The 17,636-nt window shown below is 57.6% G+C and overlaps 1 protein-coding gene across 1 annotated transcript in view; it reads left to right on the forward strand.

The window, feature by feature from the left end:
• The first annotated feature begins 10,186 nt into the window (after nucleotides 1-10,186).
• Nucleotides 10,187-17,636, forward strand: part of bxdc2 (brix domain containing 2) — a 69,605-nt gene continuing 62,155 nt past the window's right edge. Inside the window, exon 1 of the mRNA XM_072515581.1 lies at nucleotides 10,187-10,341. Within this exon, the coding sequence (XP_072371682.1) occupies nucleotides 10,237-10,341 (105 nt within the window). The 5' untranslated portion in view covers nucleotides 10,187-10,236. The remainder of the gene's footprint in view (nucleotides 10,342-17,636) is intronic.

A 17,636-nucleotide genomic window follows, 5' to 3' on the forward strand; every position in this document is an offset into this window, starting at 1 on the left:
CCCTGTGTGGCTGCGCTGACCCCTGAGTGACCGCGCTGACCCCTGTGTGACCGCGCTGACCCCTGTGTGACCGCGCTGACCCCGGGTGACCGCGCTGACCCCTATGTGACCGCACTGACCCCTCTGTGACCGCGCTGACCCCTGTGTGACCACACTGACCCCTGTTTGACCACACTGACCCCTGTGTGACCATGCTAACCCGTGTGACCACACTGACCCCTGTGTGGCCGCGCTGACCCATGTGTGACCGCGCTGACCCCTGTGTGACGGCACTGACCCCTGTGTGACCGCGCTGACCCCTGTGTGAACGCGCTGACCCCTGTGTGACGGCACTGACCCCTGTGTGACCGCGCTGACCCCTGTGTGACCACGCTAACCCGTGTGACCACACTGACCCCTGTGTGGCCGCGCTGACCCCTGTGTGACGGCACTGACCGCTGTGTGACCACGCTAACCCGTGTGACCACACTGACCCCTGTGTTGCTGCGCTGACCCCTGTGTGACCGCGCTGACCCCTGTGTGACCGCGCTGACCCCTTTGTGACGGCACTGAGCCCTGTGTGACCGCGCTGACCCCTGTGTGACCGCGCTGACCCCTGTGTGACCACGCTGACCCCTGTGTGATGGCACTGACCCCTTTGTGACCGCGCTGACCCCTGTGTGACCGCGTTGACCCCTGTGTGACTGCGCTGACCCCTGTGTGACCGCGCTGCCCTGTGTGACCGCGCTGACCCCTGTGTGACTGCGCTGATCCCTGTGTGACCGCGCTGACCCTTGTGTGGCCACGCTGACCCCTGTGTGACCGCGCTGACCCCTGTGTGACCGCGCTGACCCCTGTGTGACTGCGCTGACCCCTGTGTGACCGCGCTGACGCCTGTGTGACTGCGCTGACCCCTGTGTGACCGCGCTGACCCCTGTGTGACTGCACTGACCCCCGTGTGGCCGCGCTGACCCCTGTGTGACCGCGCTGACCCCTGAGTGACCGTGCTAACCCTGTGGCCGAGCTGACCCCTGTGTGACCTCGTTGACGTCTGTGTGACCGCGCTGACCCCTGTGTTACCGCGGTGACCCCTGTTGGACCGCGCTGACGCCTCTGTGACCGCGCTGACCCCTGGGTGACTGCGCTGACCCCTGTGTGACCTCGTTGACGACTGTGTGACCGCGCTGACCCCTGTGTTACCGCGGTGACCCCTGTTGGACCGCGCTGACGCCTCTGTGACCGCGCTGACCCCTGTGTGACCGCGCTGACCCCTGTGTGACCATGCTGACCCCTGTGTGACCATGCTGACCCCTGTGTGACCGCGCAGACCCCTGTGTGACCATGCTGACCCCTGTGTGACCGCGCAGACCCCTGTGTGACCGCTCTGACCCCTGTGTGACCGCGCTGACCCCTGTGACTGCGCTGACCCCTGTGTGACCGCGCTGACCCCTGTGTGACCGCGCTGACCCCTGTGTGACCGCGCTGACCCCTGTGTGACGAGCTGACCCGTGTGACCGCGCTGACCCCTGTGTGACCGTGCTGACCCCTGTGTGACCGTGCTGACTTCTGTGTGACCACGCTGACCCCTGTGTGAACGCGCTGACCCCTGTGTGACCGCTCTGACCCCTGTGTGGCCACGCTGACCCCTGTGTGACCGCGCTGACCCCTGTGAGACCACGCTGACCCCTGTGTGACCGTGCTGACCACTGTGTGACCGCGCTGACCCCTGTGTGACCACGCTGACCCCTGTGTGACCGCGCTGACCCCTGTGTGACCACGCTGACCCCTGTGTGACCAGGCTGACACCTGTGAGACCGCGCTGACCCCTGTGTGACCGTGCTGACCCCTGTGTGACCGCGCTGACCCCTGTGTGACCACGCTGACCCCTGTGTGAGCGCACTGACCCCTGTGTGACCGCACTGACCCCTGTGTGACCACACTGACCCGTGTGACAGCGCTGACCCATGTGTGACCGCACTGACCCGTGTGACCGCACTGACCCCTGTGTGACCGCGCTGACCCCTGTGTGACCGCGCTGACCCGTGTGACCGCGCTGACCCCTGTGTGACCCGCTGACCCCTGTGTGACTGCACTGACCCCTGTGTGACCGTGTTGACCCCTGTGTGACCGCGCTGACCCGTGTGACCGCGCTGACCCCTGTGTGGCCGCGTTGACCCCTGTGTGACTGCGCTGACCCATGTGACCGCGCTGACCCCTGTGTGACTGCGCTGACCCCTGTGTGACCGCGCTGACCTCTGTGTGACCGTGCTGACCCCTGTGTGACCGTGCTGACCTCTGTGTGACCGTGCTGACCCCTGTGTGACCGCGCTGACCCATGTGTGACCGCGCTGACCCCTGTGTGACCGCGCTGACCCCTGTGTGACCGCGCTGACCCCTGTGTGAACGCACTGACCCCTGTGTGACCGCGCTGACCCCTGTATGACGAGCTGACCCCTGTGTGACCGCACTGACCCCTGTGTGACCGCGCTGACCCCTGTGTGACGAACTGACCCCATTGTTTCCACGGTGACCCCTGTGTGACGGCATGACCCCTGTGTGACCGCGCTGACCCCTGTGTGACCGTGCTGACCTCTGTGTGACCACGCTAACCCGTGTGACCATACTGACCCGTGTGTGACCGCGCTGACCCTGTGTGACCGCGCTGACCCCTGGGTGACCGCACTGACCCGTGTGACCACACTGACCCCTGTGTGAACGTGCTGACCCCTGTGTGACCGCGCTGACCCCTGTGTGAACACGCTGACCCCTGTGTGACCGCGCTGCACCGTGTGACCGCGCTGACCCCTGTGTGACCGCGCTGACCCCATTGTGACCGCGCTGACCACTGTGTGAACGTGCTGACCACTGTGTGGCCACGCTGACCCCTGTGTGACCGTGCTGACCACTGTGTGGCCACGCTGACCCCTGTGTGACCGTGCTGACCCCTGTGTGACCGTGCTGACCCCTGTGTGACCGCGCTGACCCCTGTGTGACCGTGCTGACCCCTGTGTGACCACGCTGACCCCTGTGTGACCATGCTGACCCCTGTGTGGCCGCGCTGACCCCTGTGTGACCCTCTGACCCCATTGTGGCCGCACTGACCCCTGTGTGACCGTGCTGATCCCTGTGTGACCGCGCTGACCCCTGTTTGACCGCGCTGACCCCTGTGAGACCCTCTGACCCCATTGTGGCCGCACTGACCCCTGTGTGACCGTGCTGATCCTAGTGTGACTGCGCTGAAACCTGTGTGACCGCGCTGACCCCTGTTTGACCGCGCTGACCCCTGTGAGACCGCGCTGACCCCTGTGTGACGCCGCTGACTCCTGTGTGACCGCACTGACCACTGTGTGACCACACTGACCCCTGTGTGACGCCGCTGACCACTGTGAGACCGCGCTGACCCCTGTGTGACGCCGCTGACTCCTGTGTGACCGCGCTGACACCCGTGTGACCGCGTTGACCCCTGTGTGACGCCGCTGACCACTGTGAGACCGCGCTGACCCCTGTGTGACCGCGCTGACCCCTGTGAGACCGCGCTGACCCCTGTGTGACGCCGCTGACCCCTGTGAGACCGCGCTGACCCCTGTGTGACCGCGCTGACCCCTGTGAGTCCGCGCTGACCCCTGTGTGACCGCGCTGACCCCTGTGTGATCGCGCTGACCCCTGTGTGACTGCATTGACCCCTGTGTGACCGCGCTGACCCGTGTGACCGCACTGACCCCTGTGTGACCGCGCTGACCCGTGTGACCGCACTGACCCCTGTGTGACCGCGCTGACCCCCGTGTGACCGCGCTGACCCCTGTTTGACCGCGCTAACCCGTGTGACCGCGCTAACCCGTGTGACCGCGCTTACCCCTATGTGACTGCACTGACCCCTGTGAGACCGCGCTGACCCCTGTGTGACCGCGCTGACCCCTGTGTGACGGCGCTGACCCCTGTGTGACCGCACTGACCACTGTGTGACCGTGCTGACCCCTGTGTGATCGCGCTGACCGCTGTGTGATCGCGCTGACCCCTGTGTGACTGCATTGACCCCTGTTTGACCGCGCTGACCCCTGTGAGACCGCGCTGACCCCTGTGTGATGGCGCTGACCCCTGTGTGACCGCACTGACCGCTGTGTGATCGCGCTGACCCCTGTGAGACCACGCTGACCCCTGTGTGACGGCGCTGACCCCTCTGTGATCGCGCTGACCCCTGTGTGACTGCATTGACCCCTGAGTGACCGCGCTGACCCGTGTGACCGCACTGACCCCTGTGTGACCGCGCTGACCCCGTGTGACCGCGCTGACCCCGTGTGACCGCGCTGACCCCTGTGTGACCGTGCTGACCCCTGTGTGACCGCACTGACCCATGTGTGACCGCGCTGACCCCTGTGTGACCGCGCTGACACTTGAGTGACCGTGCAGACACCTGTGTGACCGCACTGACCCCTGTGTGACCGCGCTGACCCCTGTGTGACCGCGCTGACCCCTGTGTGACCGCGCTGACCCCGTGTGACCGCGCTGACCCCGTGTGACCGCGCTGACCCCTGTGTGACCGTGCTGACCCATGTGTGGCCACGCTGACACTTGTGTGACCGCGCTGACCCCGTGTGACCGCGCTGACCCGTGTGACCGCACTGACCCCTGTGTGACCGCGCTGACCCCTGTGTGACCGCGCTGACCCCGGGTGACCGCGCTGACCCCTGTGTGGCCACACTGACCCCTGTGTGACCGCACTGACCCCTGTGTGACCACGCTAACCCGTGTGACCACAATGACCCCTGTGTGGCCGCGCTGACCCGTGTGACCGCGCTGACCCCTGTGTGACCGAGCTGACCCCTGTGTGACGGCACTGACACCTGTGTGACCGAGCTGACCCCTGTGTGACCGCGCTGACCCCTGTGTGACCGAGCTGACCCCTGTGTGACCGCGCTGACCACTCTGTGACCGCGCTGACCCCTGTGACCGCGCTGACCCCTGTGTGACCGCGCTGACCCCTGTGTGGCCGCGCTGACCCCTGAGTGACCGCGCTGACCCCTGTGTGACCGAGCTGACCCCTGTGTGACCGCGCTGACCCCGGGTGACCGCGCTGACCCCTATGTGACCGCACTGACCCCTCTGTGACCGCGCTGACCCCTGTGTGACCACACTGACCCCTGTGTGACCGCACTGACCCCTGTGTGACCACGCTAACCCCTGTGACAACACTGACCCCTGTGTGGCCGCGCTGACCCCTGTGTGACCGCGCTGACCCCTGTGTGACCGCGCTGACCCCTGTGTGACGGCACTGACCCCTGTGTGACCGCGCTGACCCCTGTGTGACCGCGCTGACCCCTGTGTGATGGCACTGACCCCTGTGTGAGCGCGCTGACCCCTGTGTGACCACGCTAACCCGTGTGACCACACTGACCCCTGTGTGGCCGCGCTGACCCCTGTGTGACGGCACTGACCCCTGTGTGACCACGCTAACCCGTGTGACCACACTGACCCCTGTGTTGCCGCGCTGACCCCTGTGTGACCGCGCTGACCCCTGTGTGACGGCACTGACCCCTGTGTGACCGCGCTGACCCCTGTGTGACCGCGCTGACCCTTGTGTGACCGCGCTGACCCCTGTGTGACGGCACTGACCCCTGTGTGACCGCGCTGACCCCTGTGTGGCCACGCTGACCCCTGTGTGACCGTGCTGACCCCTGTATGACCGCGCTGACCCCTGTGTGACCGCGCTGACCCCTGTTGGACCGCGCTGATGCCTCTGTGACCGCGCTGACCCCTGTGTGACCGCGCTGACCCCTGTGTGACCGCGCTGACCCCTGTGTGACCGCGCTGATCCCTGTGTGGCTGTGCTGACCCCTGTGTGACCGCGCTGACCCCTGTGACTGCGCTGACGCCTGTGTGACCACGCTGACCCCTGTGTGACCGCGCTGACCCCTGTGTGACCGCGCTGACCCCTGTGTGACTGCACTGACCCCCGTGTGGCCGTGCTGACCCGTGTGACCGCGCTGACCCCTGAGTGACCGCGCTGACCCGTGTGACCGTGCTGACCCTGTGGCCGAGCTGACCCCTGTGTGACCTCGTTGACGACTGTGTGACCTCGCTGACCCCTGTGTTACCGCGCTGACCCCTGTGTGACCGCGCTGACCCCTGTGTGACCGCGCTGACCCCTGGGTGACTGCGCTGACCCCTGTGTGACCTTGTTGACGACTGTGTGACCGCACTGTCCCCTGTGTGACCTTGTTGACGACTGTGTGACCGCACTGACCCCTGTGTGACCGCGCTGACCCCTGTGTGACCTCGTTGACGACTGTGTGACCGCACTGACCCCTGTTGGACCGCGCTGACCCCTGGGTGACCGCGCTGACCCCGTGTGACCGCGCTGACCCCTGTTGGACCACGCTGACCCGTTGGACCACGCTGAACCCTGTGTGGCCGCGCTGACCCCTGTGTGACCGCGCTGACCCCTGTGTGACCGCGCTGACGCCTCTGTGACCGCGCTGACCCGTGTGACCGCGCTGACCCCTGTGTGACCGCGCTGACCCCTGTGTGACCGCGCTGACCCCTGTGTGAACGCGCTGACCCGTGTGACCGTGCTGACCCCTGTGTGACCGCGCTGACGCCTCTGTGACCGCGCTGACCCGTGTGACCGCGCTGAACCTTGTGTGACCGCGCTGACCCCTGTGACCGCGCTGACCCCTGTGTGACCGCGCTGACCCCTGTGTGACCGCGCTGACCCCTGTGTGAACGCGCTGACCCGTGTGACCGTGCTGACCCGTGTGGCCGAGCTGACCCCTGTGTGACCTCGCTGACCCCTGTGTGACCGCGCTGACCCCTGTGTGACCGCACTGAACCCTGTGTGACCGCGCTGACCCCTGTGTGACCGCGCTGACCCCTGTGTGACCGCACTGAACCCTGTGTGACCGCGCTGACCCGTGTGACCGCGCTGACCCCTGTGTGACCGCGCTGACCCCTGTGTGACCACGCTGACCCCTGTGTGACCGCACTGACCCCTGTGTGACCGCACTGACCCCTGTGTGACCGTGCTGACCCCTGTGTGACCGCGCTGACCCCTGTGTGACCGCACTGACCCCTGTGTGACCGCGCTGACCCCTGTGTGACCGCACTGACCACAGAACCGATTCCGATTAGATAAACGTTGAGGAAAGAAGCAGCGACTTGAAGCTCGGACTGGGGGCAGAGTTCACTGTGAGGTCACTGTGAGGTCACGGCTGGGACTGCGCTGAATAAATAACCGGCATCTGGGAATGGGAGAGAGAGAGTGGGAACCTTTCAGCAGGGACCCACCGGAAGTGCCCGGGAATGATTTCAGTACGAAGTCTTACAACACCAGGTTAAAGTCCAACAGGTTTGTTTCGATGTCACTAGCTTTCGGAGCGCTGCTCCTTCCTCAGGTGAATGAAGAGGTATGTTCCAGAAACACATATATAGACAAATTCAAAGATGCCAAACAATGCTTGGAATGCGAGCATTAGCAGGTGATTAAATCTTTACAGATCCAGAGATGGGGTAACCCCAGGTTAAAGAGGTGTGAATTGTCTCAAGCCAGGACAGTAGGTAGGATTTCGCAGGTCAGATGGTGGGGGATGAATGTAATGCGACATGAATCCCAGGTCCCGGTTGAGGCCGCACTCATGTGTGCGGAACTTGGCTATAAGTTTCTGCTCGGCGATTCTGCGTTGTCGCGGGTCCTGAAGGCCGCCTTGGAGAACGCTTACCCGGAGATCAGAGGCTGAATGCCCTTGACTGCTGAAGTGTTCCCCGACTGGAAGGGAACATTCCTGCCTGGTGATTGTTGCGCGATGTCCGTTCATTCGTTGTCGCAGCGTCTGCATGGTCTCGCCAATGTACCACGCTTCGGGACATCCTTTCCTGCAGCGTACGAGGTAGACAATGTTGGCTGAGTTGCACGAGTATGTACCGCGTACCTGGTGGGTGGTGTTCTCACGTGTAATAGTGGTATCCATGTCGATGATCTGGCATGTCTTGCAGAGATTGCCATGGCAGGGTTGTGTGGTGTCGTGGTCACTGTTCTGAAGACTGGGTAGTTTGCTGCGAACAATGGTTTGTTTGAGGTTGCGCGGTTGTTTGAAGGCAAGTAGTGGGGGTGTGGGGATGACCTTGGCAAGATGTTCATCGTCATCAATGACGTGTTGAAGGCTGTGAAGAAGATGACGTAGTTTCTCCGCTCCGGGGAAGTACTGGACGACGAAGGGTATTCTGTCGGTTGTGTCCCATGTTTGTCTTCTGAGGAGGTCGGTGCGGTTTTTCGCTGTGGCACGTTGGAACTGTCGATCGATGAGTCGAGTGCCATATCCCGTTCGTACGAGGGCTTCTTTCAACGTCTGTAGATGTCTGTTACGCTCCTCCTCGTCTGAGCAGATCCTGTGTATACGGAGCGCTTGTCCATAGGGGATGGCTTCTTTAATGTGTTTAGGGTGGAAGCTGGAGAAGTGGAGCATCGTGAGGTTATCCGTGGGTTTGCGGTAAAGCGAAGTTCTGAGGTGACCGTCCTTGATGGAGACGAGTGTGTCCAAGAATGCAACTGATTTTGGAGAGTAGTCCATGGTGAGTCTGATGGTGGGATGGAACTTATTAATGTCATCGTGTAGTCGTTTCAGTGATTCTTCGCCTTGGGTCCAAAGGAAAAAAATGTCATCGATGTATCTGGTGTATAACGTCGGTTGAAGGTCCTGTGCGGTGAGTAGGTCCTGTTCAAACTTGTGCATGAAGATGTTGGCGTATTGGGGTGCGAATTTGGTCCCCATGGCTGTTCCGTGCGTCTGGATGAAGAACTTGTCGTCGAAGGTGAAGGCTTTGTGATCCAGAATGAAGCGGATGAGTTGCAGAATTGCGTCTGGAGATTGGCAGTTGTCGGTGTTGAGTACTGAGGCTGTTGCAGCAATGCCGTCGTCATGGGGGATGCTGGTGTAGAGTGCCGAGACGTCCATTGTGACGAGGAATGTTCCTGGTTCAACTGGTCCATGGGTGCTGAGTTTCTGCAGGAAGTCCGTCGTGTCGCGACAGAAGCTGGGCGTACCTTGTACGATGGGTTTCAAGATGCCCTCGATGTAGCCAGAGAGGTTCTCACACAAGGTCCCATTGCCTGAAACGATAGTACTTCCCTGGAGCGGAGAAACTACGTCATCTTCTTCACAGCCTTCAACACGTCATCGATGAAGATGAACATCTTGCCAAGGTCATCCCCACACCCCCACTACTTGCCTTCAAACAACCGCGCAACCTCAAACGAACCATTGTTTGCAGCAAACTACCCAGTCTTCAGAACAGTGACCACGACACCACACAACCCTGCCATGGCAATCTCTGCAAGACGTGCCAGATCATCGACATGGATACCACTATTACACGTGAGAACACCACCCACCAGGTACGCGGTACACACTCGTGCGACTCTGCCAATGTTGTCTACCTCATACGCTGCAGGAAAGGATGTCCCGAAGCGTGGTACATTGGCGAGACCATGCAGACGCTGCGACAACGAATGAACGGACATCGCGCAACAATCACCAGGCAGGAATGTTCCCTTCCAGTCGGGGAACACTTCAGCAGTCAAGGGCATTCAGCCTCTGATCTCCGGGTAAGCGTTCTCCAAGGCGGCCTTCAGGACCCACGACAACGCAGAATCGCCGAGCAGAAACTTATAGCCAAGTTCCGCACACATGAGTGCGGCCTCAACCGGGACCTGGGATTCATGTCGCATTCCATTCATCCCCCACCATCTGGCCTGCGAAATCCTACCAACTGTCCTGGCTTGACACAATTCACACCTCTTTAACCTGGGGTTACCCCATCTCTGGATCTGTAAAGATTTAATCACCTGCTAATGCTCGCATTCCTAGCATTGTTTGGCATCTTTGAATTTGTCTATATATGTGTTTCTGGAACAGACCGCTTCATTCACCTGAGGAAGGAGCAGCGCTCCGAAAGCTAGTGACATCGAAACAAACCTGTTGGACTTTAACCTGGTGTAAGACTTGGTACTGTGCTCACCCCAGTCCAACGCCGGCATCTCCACATCAGGGAATGATTTCAGCAGGGACTCACCGGAAGCGTCCGGGGGAGGGTTTCAGCGGGACTCACCGGAAGCGTCCGGGGGAGGGTTTCAGCGGGACTCACCGGAAGCGTCCGGGGGAGGGTTCCAGCAGGGACTCACCGGAAGCGCCCGAAGGAAAGTTTCAACAGGGACTGACCGGAAGCGCCCGGGGAGGGTTTGAGCGGCACACCGGAAGCGGCGGCCTCATGGTGATGGCGGGCAAGCGGCGCGCTGACGGCGGCGGCTCGGGGTCCGGGAAGCGGAGCCGCGGGGCGGCGGGAGAGGCGCTGGTCCCCGGCCCAGTGTCCCGGGTAAGGAGCCGCCGCATTGCTGTGGCGCCGGTCACATCCTAAATGCTGCACAGCAAGATCCCAGAGCGCGGAGACTCCCATTGGTGGAGAATCCGGAGCCTTTCATGTGGGAATCGCTCGTTAAACCCGACCCCCCTCTGACCCCCGACCCCCCCCTCTGACCCGCGACCCCCCCCCTCTGACCCCCGACCCCCCCCTCTGACCCCCGACCCCCCCTCTGACCCCCGACCCCCCCTCTGACCCCCGCCCCCCCTCTGACCCCCGCCCCCCCTCTGACCCCCGACCCCCCTCTGACCCCCGACCCCCCCCTCTGACTCCCGACCCCCCCCTCTGACCGCCGGCACCCCCTCTGACCCCCGGCACCCCCTCTGACCCCCGGCACCCCCTCTGACCCCCGGCACCCCCTCTGACCCCCGGCACCCCCTCTGACCCCCGGCACCCCCTCTGACCCCCGGCACCCCCTCTGACCCCCGGCACCCCCTCTGACCCCCGGCACCCCCTCTGACCCCCGGCACCCCCTCTGACCCCCGGCACCCCCTCTGACCCCCGGCACCCCCTCTGACCCCCGGCACCCCCTCTGACCCCCGGCACCCCCTCTGACCCCCGGCACCCCCTCTGACCCCCGGCACCCCCTCTGACCCCCGGCACCCCCTCTGAGCCCCGGCACCCCCTCTGAGCCCCGACCTCCCCTCTGACCGCTCACGCCACTGTGTAGGTACTCCCACTGTGCTGTTAGAGACGGCGCCCCAGGGTTCGGGTTTATTGTCACCGAGGTTCAGTCCCGGCCAAACACTCACAATGTAACTACATAAGCACTGGCATCAGATGAAGCATACAGGGTGTAGTGTTAATGAGGTCAGTCCACAAGAGGGTCATTTAGGAGTCTGGTGACAGTGGGGAAGAAGCTGTTTTTGAGTCTGTTCGTGCGTGTTCTCAGACTTCTGTATCTCCTGCCCGATGGAAGAGGTTGGAAGAGTGAGTAAGCCGGGTGGGAGGGATCTTTGATTATGCTGCCCGCTTTCCCCAGGCAGCGGGAGGTGTAGATGGAGTCAATGGATGGGAGGCAGGTTTGTGTGATGGACTGGGCGGTGTTCACGACTCTCTGAAGTTTCTTGCGGTCCTGGGCCGAGCAGTTGCCATACCAGGCTGTGATGCAGCCCGATAGGATGCTTTCTATGGTACATCTGTAAAAGTTGGTACGGGTTAATGTGGACATGCCGAATTTCCTTTGTTTCCTGAGTAAGTATAGGCGCTGTTGTGATTTCTTGGTGGTAGCGTCGACAGGGGTGGACCAGGACAGATTTTTCGAGATGTGCACCCCGAGGAATTTGAAACTGCTAACCATCTCCACCTCGGCCCCGTTGATGCTGACAGGGGTGTGTACAGTACTTTGCTTCCTGAAGTCAATGACCAGCTCTTTAGTTTTGCTGGCATTGAGGGAGAGATTGTTGTCGCTACACCACTCCACTAGGTTCTCTATCTCCCTCCTGTATTCGGACTCATCGCTATTCGAGATCCGACCCACGGTGGTTGTGTCGACAGCAAACTTGTAGATGTACAGTCAAAACAAGTGAATTTAGAATGGGTGACAAAGAAATGGCTGAGCAATTGAATACATACTTTGATTCTGTCTTCACAAATGAGGACACAAATCAAATCCCAGAAATGTTGGAGAATGAAAGGTTTAGTGAGAGGGAAGAACTGAGGGAGATCAACATTATTAGAGAAATGGTGCTGGGAAAACTGATGGGATTGAACAAAGAAATGTACAGCACAGGAACAGGCCCTTCGGCCCTCCAAGCCCGTGCCGACCATGCTGCCCGACTAAACTACAATCTTCTACATTTCCTGGGTCCGTATCCCTCTATTCCCATCCTATTCATATATTTGTCAAGATGCCCCTTAAATGTCCCTATCGTCCCTGCTTCCACTATCTCCTCCGGTAGTGAGTTCCAGGCACCCACTACCCTCTGTAAAAAAACTTGCCTCGTACATCTACTCTAAACCTTGCCCCTCTCACCTTAAACCTATGCCCCCTAGTAATTGACCCCTCTACCCTGGGGAAAAGCCTCTGACTATCCACTCTGTCTATGCCCCTCATAATTCTGTATACCTCTATCAGGTCTACCCTCAACCTCCTTCGTTCCAGTGAGAACAAACCAAGTTTATTCAACCGCTCCTCATAGCTAATGCCCTCCATACCAGGCAACATTCTGGTAAATCTCTTCTGCACCCTCTCTAAAGCCTCCACATCCTTCTGGTAGTGTGGCGACCAGAATTGAACACTATACTCCAAGTGTGGCCTAACTAAGATTCTATACAGCTGCAACATGACTTGCCAATTCTTATACTCAATGCCCCGGCCAATGAAGGCAAGCATGCCGTATGCCTTCTTGACTACCTTCTCCACCTGTGTTGCCCCTTTCAATGACCTGTGGACCTGTACTCCTAGATCTCTTTGACTTTCAATACTCTTGAGGGTTCTACCATTCACTGCATATTCCCTACCTGCATTAGACCTTCCAAAATGCATTACCTCACATTTGTCCGGATTAAACTCCATCTGCCATCTCTCCGCCCAAGTCTCCAAACGATCTAAATCCTGCTGTATCCTCTGACAGTCCTCATCGCTATCCGCAATTCCACCAACCTTTGTGTCGTCTGCAAACTTACTAATCAGACCAGCGGATAAATCCCCAGGGCCTGAGAATCTGCATCCCACAGTCGATGCATTGGTGGTCATCTTCCGGGATTCTATAGACTCTGGAACTGTCCCTGCAGATTGGAGGGTGGCTCACGTCACTCCGATATTCAAAAAGGGAGGTAGAGAGAAAGCAGGGAATTATAGACCAGTGAGCCTGACATCGGTAGTGGGGGAAAATGCTTGAATCCATTATCAAGGACTTTATAGCGGAACATTTCGAAAGCAGTGGCAGGATCAGTCAGAGTCAGCATGGATTTATGAAGGGAAAATCATGCTTGACAAACCTGCTGGAGTTCTTCAAGGATATAAAAGAATGACGGGTAAGGGTGGACAGACAGTATGCGGAAGCACCGGAGGAGGGACTGTATAGGGAAAGGCAAAGGCTGCATGTGGAATTTGACTTGCTGACCACAGGCACTGCAGAGGCACAATGGAGGAAGGCGCAGGGTGTACAGTATGAATATGGAGAGAAGGCGAGCAGATTGCTGGCACACCAATTGAGGAAAAGGGGAGCAGCGAGGGAAATAGGGGGGGTGAGAGACGAAGATGGAGAGACGGAGCGGGGAGCGGAGAGAGTGAATGAAGTGTTTAAGACATTTTATAAAAAATTGTATGAAGCTCAACCCCCGGATGGGAGGGAGAGAATGATGCAGTTTTTGGATCGGCTGGAAATTCCCAAGGTGGAAGAGCAGGAAAGGATGGGATTGGGAGCACAGATCACGGTAGAAGAAGTGGTGAAAGGAATTAGGAACATGCAGACGGGAAAGGCCCCGGGACCGGACGGATTCCCAGTTGAATTTTACAGAAAATATTTGGACTTGCTCGCCCCGCTACTGACGAGGACCTTCAACGAGGCAAAGGAAAGGGGACAACTGCCCCCGACTATGTCAGAAGCAACGATATCGCTTCTTTTAAAGAAGGAAAAGGATCCGCTACAATGCGGGTCCTACAGACCAATCTCCCTCCTCAATGTAGATGCCAAGGTCTTGGCCAAGGTAATGGCAATGAGAATAGAGGAATGTGTCCCGGGGGTGGTTCATGAGGACCAAACTGGGTTTGTGAAGGGGAGACAGCTGAACACGAACATACGGAGGTTGTTAGGGGTAATGATGATGGCCCCACCAGAGGGTGAAACGGAGATAGTAGTGGCGATGGATGCCGAGAAAGCATTTGATAGAGTGGAGTGGGATTATCTGTGGGAGGTGTTGAGGAGATTTGGGTTCGGAGAGGGGTATGTTAGATGGGTGCAGCTGTTGTATAGGGCCCCAGTGGCGAGTGTGGTCACGAATGGACGGGGATCGGCATATTTTCGGCTCCATAGAGGGACAAGGCAGGGATGTCCTCTGTCCCCATTACTGTTTGCACTGGCGATTGAGCCCCTGGCGATAGCGCTGAGAGGTTCCAAGGGATGGAGGGGAATACTTAGGGGAGGAGAAGAACACCGGGTATCTTTATATGCGGATGATCTGCTACTATATGTGGCGGATCCAGCGGAGGGGATGCCAGAAATAATGCGGATACTTGGGGAGTTTGGGGATTTTTCAGGGTATAAATTGAACATGGGAAAGAGTGAGCTGTTTGTGGTGCATCCAGGGGAGCAGAGTAGAGAAATAGAAGACCTACCGTTGAGGAAGGTAACAAGAGACTTTCGTTACCTGGGGATCCAGATAGCTAAGAATTGGGGCACATTGCACAGGCTAAATTTGACGCGGTTGGTGGAACAGATGGAGGAAGATTTCAAGAGATGGGACATGGTAGCATTGTCAATGGCAGGGAGGGTGCAGGCAGTTAAGATGGTGGTCCTCCCGAGATTCCTTTTTGTGTTTCAGTGTCTCCCGGTGGTGATCACGAAGGCTTTTTTCAAAAGGATAGAAAAGAGTATTATGGGTTTTGTTTGGGCCGGGAAGACTCCGAGAGTGAGGAAGGGATTCTTACAGCGTAGTAGGGATAGGGGGGGGCTGGCACTACCGAGCCTAAGTGAGTATTATTGGGCCGCTAATATTTCAATGGTGAGTAAGTGGATGGGAGAGGAGGAAGGAGCGGCGTGGAAGAGATTAGAGAGGGCGTCCTGTAGGGGGACCAGCCTGCAGGCTATGGTGACAGCCCCATTGCCGTTCTCACCAAGGAACTATACCACGAGTCCGGTGGTGGTAGCTACACTGAAGATTTGGGGACAGTGGAGACGACATAGGGGAAAGACCGGAGCACTGGGGGGGTCCCCGATAAGAAACAACCATAGGTTTGCCCCGGGGGGAATGGATGGGGGATATGGAATGTGGCAAAGAGCAGGTATAACGCAATTGAAAGATCTATTTGTGGATGGGAAGTTTGCGAGTCTGGGAGCGCTGACCGAGAAATATGGGTTGCCCCAAGGGAATGCATTCAGGTACATGCAATTGAGGGCTTTTGCGAGGCAGCAGGTGAGGGAATTCCCGCAGCTCCCGACACAAGAGGTGCAGGACAGAGTCATCTCAAAGAAATGGGTGGGGGACGGTAAGGTGTCGGATATATATAGGGAAATGAGAGACGAAGGGGAGACTATGATGGACGAACTAAAAGGGAAATGGGAAGAAGAGCTAGGGGAGGAGATTGAGGAGGGAATGTGGGCAGATGCCCTAAACAGGGTAAACTCGTCGTCCTCGTGCGCCAGGCTAAGCCTGATTCAGTTTAAGGTATTACACAGGGCACATATGACTGGAACATGGCTCAGTAAATTTTTTGGGGTGGAGGATAGGTGTGCGAGGTGCTCGAGAAGCCCAGCGAATCATACCCATATGTTTTGGTCATGCCCGGCACTACAGGGGTTTTGGATGGGGGTGACAAAGGTGCTTTCGAAAGTAGTAGGAGTCCGGGTCGAACCAAGCTGGGGGTTGGCTATATTTGGGGTTGCACAAGAGCCGGGAGTGCAGGAGGCGAAAGAGGCCGATGTTTTGGCCTTTGCGTCCCTAGTAGCCCGGCGCAGAATATTGCTAATGTGGAAAGAAGCCAAGCCCCCGGGGGTGGAGACCTGGATAAATGATATGGCGGGGTTCATAAAGTTAGAGCGGATTAAGTTCGTCCTAAGGGGGTCGGCTCAAGGGTTTACTAGGCGGTGGCAACCGTTCGTCGAATATCTTGTGGAAAGATAGATAGGGGAGAACAAAGAAGGCAGCAGCAGCGGCCCAGGACTTTGGGGGGGGGGGGGGGGGGGGGGTGGCCTGAGACAAGGCAGTTGCCAATTAGGGCTAGTTTTTATTTTTTGTTATTTAATATTTATTTATTTGTTGTTGTTTTCTTTTGTTCTTGTTTAAATAAAAAAGGTCATTATTATCTGTATTGTTATAATGTTGTGTAAAGGATGCACAATGTACTGTGTTGGTTGACCAAAAATTTTCAATAAAATATTATTTAAAAAAAAAAGAATGACTAGGGTAAGAGTAGGGCCAGTCAAGGACAGGAGTGGGATGTTGTGCTTGGAGTCCGAGGAGATAAGAGAGGTGCTAAATGAATATTTTTTGTCAGTATTCACACAGGAAAAAGACAATGTTGTCGAGGAGAATACTGAGATTCAGGCTACTAGACTAGAAGGGCTTGAGGTTCATCAGGAGGAGGGGTTAACAATTCTGGAAAGGGTGAAAATAGATAAGTCCCCTGGGCCGGATGGGATTTATCCTAGGATTCTCTGGGAAGCTAGGGAGGAGATTGCTGAGCCTTTGGCTTTGATCTTTAAGTCATCTTTGTCAACGAGAATAGTGCTAGAAGACTGGAGGATAGCAAATGTTGTCCCCTTGTTCAAGAAGGGGAGTAGAGACAACCCTGGTAACTAAAGACCAGTGAGCCTTACTTCTGTTATGGGCAAAATCTTGGAAAGGTTTATAAGAGATAGGGTGTATAATCATCTGGAAAGGAATAATTTGATTAGACATAGTCAACATGGTTTCGTGAAGGGTAGGTCGTGTCTCACAAACCTTATTGAGTTCTTTGAGAAGGTGACCAAACAGGTGGTTGAGGGTAAAGCAGTTGATGTGGTGTATATGGATTTCAGTAAAGCGTTTGATAAGGTTCCCCACGGTAGGCTACTGCAGAAAATACGGAAGCATGGGATTCAGGGAGATTTAGCAGTTTGGATCAGAAATTGGCTAGCTGGAAGAAGACAAAGGGTGGTGGTTGATGGGAAATGTTCAGACTGGAGTCCAGTTACTAGTGGTGTACCACAAGGATCTGTTTTGGGGCCACTGCTGTTTGTCATTTTTATAAATGACCTGGAGGAGGGTGTAGAAGGATGGGTGAGTAAATTTGCAGATGACACTAAAGTCGGTGGAGTTGTGGACAGTGCGGAAGGATGTTACAAGTTACAGAGGGACATAGATATAGTTTGAGTACAATAGATGGGTCGTTTTTTGTACAGTGTGTGCAGGAGGGTTTCCTGAAACAGTATGTTGACAGGCCAACAAGAGGCGAGGCCACGTTGGATTTGGTTTTGGGTAATGAACCAGGCCAGGTGTTGGATTTGGAGGTAGGAGAGCACTTTGGGGACAGTGACCACAATTCGGTGACGTTTACGTTAATGATGGAAAGGGATAAGTATACACTGCAGGGCAAGAGTTATAGC

The sequence above is a fragment of the Scyliorhinus torazame genome, chromosome 9 (genome assembly GCF_047496885.1).
Source record: "Scyliorhinus torazame isolate Kashiwa2021f chromosome 9, sScyTor2.1, whole genome shotgun sequence".
Lineage (NCBI taxonomy): Eukaryota > Metazoa > Chordata > Chondrichthyes > Carcharhiniformes > Scyliorhinidae > Scyliorhinus > Scyliorhinus torazame.